The 11,016-nt window shown below is 48.0% G+C and overlaps 1 protein-coding gene across 1 annotated transcript in view; it reads left to right on the top strand.

The window, feature by feature from the left end:
* Positions 1 to 11,016, top strand: part of BCAR3 (breast cancer anti-estrogen resistance 3) — a 112,038-nt gene that overhangs the window by 29,442 nt on the left and 71,580 nt on the right. The window contains exon 3 of the mRNA XM_015560333.1: positions 47 to 86. Within this exon, the coding sequence (XP_015415819.1) occupies positions 47 to 86 (40 nt within the window). The remainder of the gene's footprint in view (positions 1 to 46; positions 87 to 11,016) is intronic.

Raw genomic sequence — 11,016 nt, 5'->3', positions numbered from 1 at the left:
AATGCATGTTCCCAATGGTTCTCATATTTTTGTTTTCTCTTTTCAGGGATCAGCAACTTCTGGACCCAACTCTGGAATATGTGAAGGTAGGAAACCAGAATTTAACATGTAATCACGACCCTAAGCAATGGATTTCCCGTTTTTTAACACAGTGTTGCCAAGCAACGCTACTGTCTGGCTTGTGTGGGAAGCTGATGCGATGGAAACAACCAGGAGATAATTTGACTGTTTCAGGTCTTTAGTAAACTTTGTAGGGATCTTACCTCATCCCAGTATAGTCTAGAGTCTTTTCTTCTTATCTGAAACTCTTAGGGCCAGGTGTGTTTTAAAATTCAGAATTTTAAAAGAAATGTAATATGGTAGGTAGGTAGATATATATATATCATCCCAAAGGGCTCTAGGGTCAGCTCCCCTTTATCAAACTCATGACTTCAGCAGTGAAATGGGAGAATTTCACCCTAAATAGGATAAAGAGATCACAAATGATTTTCTGTAGTTCAGATCATGTTTTGCCACCAAATGAGGTCAGGTTTGTTTGGCAGCCAAATGAATTATTCTTAAATCCCAATTCTTAGAGAATTTTGGATTTGGGAATGGTGGGTGAGGAATTGTGAACCGTGTTTATCCTCGGCGAGGACTGAAGGTGCCCTGAGGTTTTCTGCGTCGTCCTTTCCTCCTCCACTGCCACCACCTGTCAGTGGCGGATCTGGAACCGTGAGCTGTGCTCACACCTTACCTTCCAGTGGGGCCGACATTCGGTGCTTATAAGTAGTTGATGCTTAGACCATGTTTTCCTTCTGAGCAGAAAGAAAGGGGGCTTTTCATTTCTTCCCTCTGCTCCCCACCCCATTTTTCGGGTGTGTATGTTTGCTTTATTTTATTTTTGAGAACTGTCATTAAATCTGGTACCTACTACAGAAAAGAGAATTCCGATTTGTCACACCTGGTTTCTTTATTTATGACATCACGATTAATTTTTTCTTACAATATTTTTAATTATAATATGAAGGGGGAAAACATACAATTTCTTAAGAGAAATTAGCAGCTGTGGAAAATTGGTTGGTTATAAGTCACAGAACCCCACTTCATCTATGTTAAGCCAAATAGAAGCTTATGGAAGAGAGAATTTAAGGAAGCTTATGGAAACTTAGCACAGAGAGCACAAAGAAAGATGTTAATTTTTAGGAGAAATCATGGAAGGAGTTAGGATTTAAGGAGCTTGCCTCTGAGGAGCCACAGTCACCTTCCTTGTTCCCAGAGCAGCATCCCACTTGGGGAGAACTCGGCCTGTTGCTTTTCCGTGGGCCTGTACCTGCCCCAGGGTTTTGGTGTGTTGTCCCTTAGACTAGAGGATGGACGGTACAGGCGGAAGCTGTAGTGGAACCACTTGGTCACGTGAGGCAGTCATCATGAAGTGTGTTGGGATGGGTCTGTGTCTGAACGGCAGTGTCCCAGGAGCAAACGTGTAATCCTGAACCAGCAGGGCCACTCCGTCGGAATCTGGCCAGAGCTCTGTCAGTGCTGTGTCTCCTTCCCTCCCGGATGCCTCCCACAGGCTCTCCTGCAGGTTGTGCTCTGCAAAGTGTTAGGGGACCCTGCTCACAGACTGAGATTTGACTTGACCGAAGCCTAAATTGCCCTTACGACTCACTCCCTGCCGTGTTTCAGAAATTGGCCGTCTCCACTGCAGGCTCACTCCAGGGTGCTCAGCAAGCACAGCCCCTCCCCTTACTCCAATAACTCAGCTTTTTCTTTTACAAAAGTCCAAACCTTTTAAGATAATCCAGTGATGAATTCTAAAGCTAAACATAGACTTTTGGTGTGACCTGTTTTAGTGTTAGCTAAGCTGTTGCGTCTGGCCCGTGAATGTTGGTCTTTGTGACTCGAGTCTAGTTGACTGAGGAGGTATGGAGTTGCCAGGGCTTCTCTCTAGCGGGGCTCTCCCTGCCTCCCCAGCCATGAGACATGACAGAATGGCTCTCGGTGGCTCCAGGGGGCTCTCCTTTTCAAGGACTTGCGGAGGTGTTCTGAAGATTGCTCTCTGCTCCTAACCGTGTCTGAATCTGGTTGGATAAACGAGGTCTCTCTGACCCTCCTGGGTACATCACAGATTTCTCTCTGACTTTGCCCTTGGTGTGGAGGGCTGGGTCAGGATTTATTCGTGGGGTGAATGTAGCACATTCCCATTTGCTTCTGTGGGCCCTGAAGCTCTGAGAGCACGTTCCAGGTCTGAGTGGCTCCCTGTGTCAGTCTCCTCGGGCCCTCAGCCCACCCGCCCATTTCTCAGGCTTAGTGCCCTCTCGAGCCTTGCCGATAGCTGGTGCCTAGAGACGAGGGGCCGAAGATGATCGCACGAGGTGAGAGAGCTGTGATAAAGTGGGATCCAGGGGGCCTTCCTGACTTTGAGCTGTTTGTTCCCTACCCCCTCCTTGTGCACGTCCTGCCTCTTGGACATGGAGAGAAGTAGAGATTCTGTGAAAAATGTGTTACATCCTGTGGGAGCCACCTGGGAACGGTCAGGTTCATTTATCAGCCTAATGAACAAGAGTCAAGATATCAACTTTTTAGGGACTCGTTGTGGCCTCAGAACGGCGTGCGTGGTCGCTGAGTCTCGACCCAGGTGTGGCCAACAGGCAGCAATGCTCATCCTGTCGGGAGCTCTGGCCCCAGGTTTCTCTCTGCGTCTCCAAATGCCTCTCTTCTTTCCATTGGAGACTTGCTAAGGGTCTTCACCTGGTTTTCCCAGTGCTCAGACTTGGGAGAGCAATCTGGGGCCGCCTTGCCTCCTTGGGTCTAGGGGAGGGGAGGCATTGATGCTGAAACGTAACAAGTAGGATGATAGGGCAGCCGGTTGTGGCAGGAGAACGCTGGGTAGAGAGCAAATCCAAAATGCCTTTCTGTCCAGCTTGTACTCTGGATCCTGCTGGCACTCCCCGCACTTTGCATCGCAGCACACAATGCAGCGGGAAAGGACTGGCCTGGTTGCTAAGCTACCGGTCGCTCCTGTGAACGGAGGGGGATGTGAGGCTGGGAAGCCGCTGTGTGGTGGTTCTTCCACCTCCCGGCTGCTCTCCCGCTGGCGCCCGGCAGCATCAGACCCTCCCGCTGAATTCCGTGTCTGATGCGATAAGACCTTGGAGCAGGTCCACAGTTGCTGGCGACTTAGCAGCTCACTCTCCACTATCTCTCTCTTTAATTCTGACCATTAGAAGGGGGAGTTTTATCCCCCCCCCTTTTTTTCTTCTTTTTCTACCTTTTCCTTGTTTTCCTAGCCCTCTCCTCTCCCACATTTTTTTCCCTCACAGTAACTCAAAACACGGTTGCCTTGCATGTCTGATGTTAACTGTTTTTATAAACACGAGGTCCCTCTGTAACATAGTAATTGATTCTCTTCGGCTGAATCCGAAGCCTCTCCTTCCAGGTAAAAAAAACAAAACAAAACAAAAAAAACCCAGAAACCTCCACAGCAGCTCCGCTTTCCTCCTGCTCTTTAGTTGTGAGTGACTGGCTAGTGGTGTGCAGCTCAGGAATTTTCCTCTGCGTACCTAGCATACCTTACCCTAGAAAAAACTAGCTTTTTTTTTTTTAAACAGGAGAAATAGCTCTAAGCAAAATTGTGTAGTACAGTTCACCTTCTGGGTTGCTTTCCCTGTTTATTGCTCCCCATTTGTTTTTTGCCACATTTTCACTCCCATCAAAATTTGATAAAATTATTGTACTGAGATGTGAGTAAATGGTAACAGCTCAGTGTGTTAGTCTTCCCAGATAGCATTCGGGAAGGAGCCTCTGGGTCACACCACCCCTCAGGATCCCACGGAGGGGCGCGTGGCCCACACTGTGTTCCCACAGCAGGAGACCTTAGGCTGACCAGCTTCTCTCTGTGGGTTCCATCTTCCTGGCCATGAGCAACCAGGGGTGGGCAACATAGTTAGGATCCTCTTTGTGATAGGCTGGAGGGGCAGGTGTTTTAGCCAATGGGAATGGGTTCTTTATTAACCTTCGGCTCTCGGTCATAAAATTGCCCTGTCGAGAGAATGAGGATGGCATTTCATGTTGAGTCTCAGACATTAAGACCAAGAATCTGACTGATAGCTGCCCACCCATCATGTTACCTCAAAAGACTGGAGATTGACCCCCAACACTCCTCCAATCGCTTTTACTTTTGTAAGCCCTTCTTAAACCCATGAGAGCTACTTTTCGTTTTTACTCTGTCATTCTTTTCCTGGGGCTACCTCTTTAAGCTTCAGGAACGGCCGTCCTGCTCCACCCCACACTGAATTTTATAAATTTATCTTATTTCCTATCCCCTCCCCCTTACACCTATCTTCCTTTCAGGCCAAAGATTTCTAATTGCTTATAGCTTCTTTATACACAAGACTCACAGTCATTTTAATAAAGAGTCTGTTTTCTGGGAGTGGTTTAGAAGTGTATGTTTTGGGGTGGAGGTGACTAACTGGGGCAGGGATGGAGGATTTTTCTTTTAGAAGAAATGTTTATTATAAAGGAAACTGGAGTGACTATTTTTTTTTTTAAATAGCCAGGGCCTAGGCAGCCCATTTTCGCAGCCAGGCTGTGGACAAAGGCCTGCTCTCCAGGCGACTGCCCTTAGCAAGTGTGAGAGGGAATGCAGCCTTTTGTTCCTGGCTGGCTTCCTAGGGAATGAAACCCTGCCTTTGCAGGCAGCCTTGGTGGACTCTTGCTGGAACCACTCCTGTGCTTTTATAAAATGATTTGCAGTTTCTGAGAAGGGACAGGACTGGAGCCATTACCCTGGGTGGGACCAGCACCTTTCGATACTCCTTCCCCCAGAGTGGGCGAGAGCAGCACAGGAGCCTGGAGCCGCTTAGAAACCAGGGCTGTATGGGGTTAACACTTCGCAAAGGCTCTTTCCAAGAGGGTCTTGTAGATGCAACTGACTGCCCAAGGCTTAGCTCTCGGCAAGGCCTACCGTTTCCTGCAGCCGCTGCGGCTGCATGAGGTCACCCAGCAGATTAAAGAGGAGTAATTATGCGAATTCCAGCGCCAAGAATAAGTGCCCTGGTTGTGGGAGACCTGGGGGGGGGATGGGGAGGGGCATGACTTCAGCTCCCCCTTTGTGCTCAAGATGGCGCGGCCACGGTCACGGTCACGGTTAAATAGCTGTCTTTGAAGAGAGTCTTTTCTCCCAACAGGCCAGTCTGCTCCAAATTAGCCGGCTAGCACAGTCATGAAAGGGATTTACCAAAACAATGGCACGCTGTACATGGCGTGAGATTTAACAAGTTCTGTGAGGCAGATAACGGCCTGGTTGGCTGGCTCTGCGGGGCTTTGCCTGAGTGTGCACATCCTGGGAGCCAGCACGTCCCCGTGGCACCCGGGGGTCAGACTCCGCCTGAATGCGTAACAGCCCTGCCTCGCTCTGGGGCTCGGCTTTGCCTGAGTGTGCACATCCTGGGAGCCAGCCCGTCCCCGTGGCACCCGGGGGTCAGACTCCCCCTGAATGCGTAACAGCCCTGGCTCGCTCTGGGGCTCGCCTTCAGAGGCATGAACTTCCTCCTTCTCCCACTCCACCCAGAAACATTCTCTGCTAATATTCCTGGGAAGTTTAATGTTACTACAATTTTCTAAAAATCGCTGAGGCAGGGTGGGAAGACAAGAAGAGGGATGGAGGACATTCATTGAATGAGCCCCTCATTCAATGGAACCTTACCTCACAGTCCATGACAAGATGGTCATTTATGAAAAATAAAACCTTATCATGAAAAATCTGTATGTGAGTGTTTACAGTGACATTATTTCTGATAGACAAAAACTGGAAACAACTCCAATGGCCTTGGACTGGTGAAAGGATGAACTGTAGTGCACCCATACAACGGCATTCTACTCAGCTACAGAAGGGAATGGACTGTAGGATACATATGAAAACATAGAGTGGAAGAGAACAGATGGGTGGTTTTAAAAGGCAAGGGGATGGCCTGGCTGGTGTGGCACAGTTGGTTGAGCATCATCCTGTGCATCGAGAGGTTGCTGGTTCAATTCCTGGTCAGGGCACAGGCCCCGTCGGTGGTGGGCTGGATCCCCTCTAGGAGGCGTGCAGAAGGCAACCCATCTCTCATTGATGTTTTTCTCTTCTCCCTTCCTCTCTCTCTAAAAATCAGTAAACCATTCTTTAAAAATAAAATAAAATAAAGAAGGTAAGGAGAGAGGTCGAGTGCAGAAGGGAATGGGGAAGTTTTGGGGATAATAGAAATACCTTAAATGTGGTTGTTTCAAAGCAAATAGACCTGTACTTAAAAGGGTGACCCTAACTGTATGCGAATTACACCTCATTAAGCTTGACTTTTAAAAATAAGCTAAAACCTTATATTTTAGCCCTTAAGTGTTGCCACCACTGAAGGGGAAATTTCTGATTTTCAGATGGGCCTTGTCAGACTGCTGACCAGAAAGAGGAAGTGCTGAGCTTGTGGGTGTTTTACTGCGTTGGCTCATTCAACAGCGTTCTGAGCCGTACCACGTGTTAGCCATCGTTCAGGGAAGTCGTGTGTGTAGGAGGAAAGCGTTATCAGGAGCCTAACCTGAGACAGTGGCAGCGGGAATGGAAAGTCGGGGCAGGAGGCCTCTTAGACATAGAACTAAGAGCCATTTTATTAAGTGAGTTGACAGTTCCTGTTGGGATTTAAATGCAGGGGGTGAGGGAGAGGAAGCCAGGGGCAATTCCAGAGTTCACACAGAAGCCAGTTTCAGGGGAGGAAAGAAAATTCCCAGTTGGAGGCCATATAATACCACAGTGACATAGAATTAATTTATGAGCATGTGGGAAGATCATTAGACTGAGGGGGACGGGGGTGGAGGTGGGGGTGGAGGTTAGCAAACGACAGCCCAAGACCAAATCTGGCCCTGCCACCTGCTACTGTATGGGCCCACAAGGTAAAAATAGATTTTGTATTTTCAAATGGTTTTGTAAAAAATCAAAAGATGGTGAAAATTGTAAAATTCAGATTTCAGTGGGCATAGAGTGTGATTGAAACACAGCTACACCCATTCATTTACATATTGCCCCTATAATGGTGGAGCTGAGTAGTTGCAAGAGAATGGGTGGCAAAACCTAAAATATTTACTCTCTGGCCCTTTACAGGAAGGCTTTGCTGAACCCTGCTCTAGACCGCACACACATACATTGTCCCGGTTTTTCCTCCCAAAAAGGTAAGGGGGGAGGTCAAGTGCAAAAGGGAACTGAGAACTTTGGGGGATAATAGAAACAGTAGTAAGCTTCCAACAAAAACCCCATCTTTGCATGCTGACACTCCCGTGACGAGGCCTTGCATCGATGACGTCGCCCTCATGTTGCCCGGTGGGACAGCAGGGAGCCCTCATGCCGGCGGTGTGGTCTCGCACAATTAGGCTCAGTGCTCTCACAGCACGGCCCTGGTTGGACGCATCTCAGCATCTCGATAAGACCTGCCTCTCAGAGCAGCACCTCTCTGCTGGGCCCATCACGTCCAGCGTCTGCATCTCCCTCCCAGAACAGGGGCTTGAATCCTGACTGCCTGGGCCTGGGGCTGCCTGGATGACTCATCAGGCCAGATGCTGCTCTGCCTGTGCAGGCTGGATGAGGTGTCTCTGTGTCTCAAGTCAGAAGTGAATTCCTCCTGGGCCTCTTGAAATGAATGGCTTGAATCAAGGTCAAACCCTGGAGCTGTCCCCCTGGAGGTGCTCGAAGGAGCCTGTGAATGGAATGAGGCCAGGTTCATACTCGGTTTCTGTGCTGCAGCCGGCATCCTGGGCTGAAGGAAGAAGACGCTTCTGAGAGGTGGTGAAGAGACTGGAAAACTAACATGCAGGCAGGAATTGAGGCTCTGGCTCTGATCAGGCTCAGCTTTATAATTGGTCTTCAAAGCCCTCCCATGTGGCCTGTACCTCTGACCTCATCTCCTGCATCCGCCTTCGTCCCCAGCTCCTCCATGCCGCTTCCCTACTGCCCTGGGTCTTTGCTGTTCCCTTGGCCTAACAGGGCCTTGGGAGGCGGGATAGCTGAGTGGTTTGAAGTGGGGGCTAAGATGCTGCTGTGGGTTGGATTATGTCTCCCCAAAAGGATATGTTGAAGTCCTAACTCCCCAGTACCTGTGAATGTGGCCTTATTTGGAAATAAGGTCTTTGCAGATATGATCAAGTTAAGATGAGGTCATACTGGGTTAGGGTGGGCCCACATCCAGTAACTGGTGTCCTTAATGGAAGAGAGGAATTTGGACACAGACACACAGGGAGAATGCCATGTGACAATAGAAGCAAGGTTGGGGTTGGTGCACGCACAGCACCGAGGATTGCCAGCAACCCCCACAAGCAAAGGTGGGTCCTCCCCCAGAGCCTCCGGTAGAGCGTGGCGACACCTTGCTTTGGACCCCTAACCTCCAGAACACGAGAGGATACATTTCTATTTTAAAGCCACCAAGTTCGTGGTGATTTGTCACAGCATCGCTAGGACTCCAGTAAGATGCCAAGCCCCATCTTAACCATTTCTTTGTGACTTCGAACAAGTTTCTGAAATTCCTTGGATCTTGGTTTCCTTAGCAGGAAATGGGAGAATTTGGAATGCAATGAGTTACTGTATGTAAAGGTGTTGGCACCCGTGTGTCTGGCACGGTGCTAGTCCTCAGTGAATATTAGCTCAGTAACTGTCACCCTCGCTCTCTATGGGGCCGGTCCGCCTTCCCTGACGCCTCTGCTGACAGCGGCCTGCCTCGTCTCATTACTCTGCATATTCTCCTCTCAGCACTTGTCCCAGTTTCCATTTGTTTACTTTAAAAAAACGTAACTTCTCATTAGAATGTGAGTTCTGCATGCACAGACCTTTTCTTGTCCTCTTAATAACTACAGGTGGGGGCAAAAGTAGGTTTACAGTTGTTTGTATGAAAAAATAATACAGAAATCCTATATAATAAAAGGGTAATATGTAAATCAACCAAACAGCAGAATGATTGGTCTCTATGATGCGCACCGACCACCAGGGGGCAGACGCTCAATACAGGAGCTGCCCCCTGGTGGTCAGGGCGCTCTCACAGGGGGCGCGCAGCTCAGCCACAAGCCCTGAGTCAGGCTCGCTGCTGGCAAGCGCAGTGGTGGTGACAGGAGCCTCTCCCGAAGATGTCCGACACCCCCTGAGGGTTCCTGGACTGTGAGAGGGTGCAGGCCAGGCTGAGAGATCCCCCCCCCCACAGTGCATTTTGTGCACCGGGTCTCTAGTTAGTAAATAATAATACAAGAAAAACTTTGTTTCACGTACTCACAACCGTAAACCTACTTTTGCCCCATCCTGTGTTTAGTAACTGACTGGCTGGCCCATGTCCGCCTACCACCAGATGCAAGTGAAGGGCGTTTAAATTGAGAGAAGAGGAAATGAGGCTCTTCCAAAGACCTTTAGATTCCCCAGAGCAAATAACACTTATATCTCCAAAAGTTTTCCAGAAATTCTTCGGTGATTTTATTTCATGACAGTAAGAATGTCCCCACACCTAACACCTCAGTTTACCTTCTTTGGCCAACCTGGTATCAAATAAAAACTGTGAGGCCACTGTTGGTACCTTAAATACTTACACATTTAGGCAGAGATACTTATTGGGGGTGGCATCAGTTAATTAAACCACACAGGTTTCAAGTGTACAGCTCTCTAACGCATCACCTGCACACTGCATCGTGCACTCATCGCCCGAAGTCAAGCCTCTTTCCACCACCATTTATCCTTCCTTTGCCCTCTTCCGCCTCCTCCCACCCCCTTTCCCTCTGGCTGTCACCATACTGTTGTCTGTGGGTCTGGTTTCTTGCTTAATCCCTTCACCTTTTCCACCCAGCCTCCAACTCTCTCCCCGCTGACAGCTGTCAGTCTGGCTATGTATCTAGAATTCTGTTTCCATTTTCCTTGTTAGTTTATTTTGTTCAGTAGATTTCACATATAAGCAAAATCATATGGTGTTTGCCTTTCTCTGGTTGTTTCACTTAGCGTACTACTCTCCAGGTCCACCCATGCTACCCCACAGGGTAAGATTTTTTTCTTTTTTAACAGCCAAGCTGTAAATGTACCACAGCTTTTTATCCACTCATCTACTAATTGGGACTTGGGCTGTTTCCAGATCTTGACTGCTGTAAATAACACTGCTGCCCAGCCGGTGTGGGTCAGTGGTTGAGCATCCATCTATGAACCAGGAGGTCATGGTTCGATTCCCAGTCAGGGCACATGCCCAGGTTGTGGGCTCGATCCCCAGTGTGGGGCATGCAGGAGGCAGTCGATCAATGAGTCTCTTTCATCGTTGATGTTTCTTTTGCTCTCTCCCTCTCCCTTCCTTTCTGAAATCAATAAAAATGTATTTTAATAATAATAATAATAATAATAATAATAATAATAAAAATAAATAAGACTGCAGTGAAAACAGACATGCAGATCTTGTTATCATCTTGGTATGGGGTCCCAGTAACTCTTCAACCTCCCGGCTTTTAGCATTGAAAGCATTTTGCTGGTAAGCTCTGCCCTCTAGTGGTCATTGCATGTCACAACAGTGCAGCATTTATTCAGTTTCTAAATATTCTGTGAGCTTTTAGTATTAAATGTAATAGTGTACCATAACGTTACATTTACAACCTCAGAACTAAGGGCTGTGTCCAAAGTGTATAAAAGGGCAAGTGATTTTAATTGACTTCATATAAGACATTAAAATTTTCATTATATTTTATTATTAGAATTAAGTTTCTAACATTCTTAGACAAAAAGCTTTAAGACACTGGGATACTATGTGTAGACTTTGTAGGGGGAGGAGTTGGCATTGGTCTGAAGTTTTACCTGTGGTAACCAAGAAACTTCCTCTGAAAAATTACATTTGAACTGTGATTTGACAACTAAAAATGATAGCTTGGCAGGAAGGCAGTTGCTATTAGGTGGGGCAGAAGACGGGTATCAGCGTGTTAGAGATTCATGGGAAGACCCCACGCGTGTGGGACAGTGTGTGCCCAGGCTGACGGGCAGCACGGGGCAGCAGGAGGATCTGACTG

The sequence above is a fragment of the Myotis davidii genome, unplaced genomic scaffold (genome assembly GCF_000327345.1).
Source record: "Myotis davidii unplaced genomic scaffold, ASM32734v1 scaffold674, whole genome shotgun sequence".
NCBI classification, from domain to species: domain Eukaryota; kingdom Metazoa; phylum Chordata; class Mammalia; order Chiroptera; family Vespertilionidae; genus Myotis; species Myotis davidii.
Note: the sequence above shows the minus strand (reverse complement) of the source record. Positions and strands in the feature narration are given on the sequence as shown.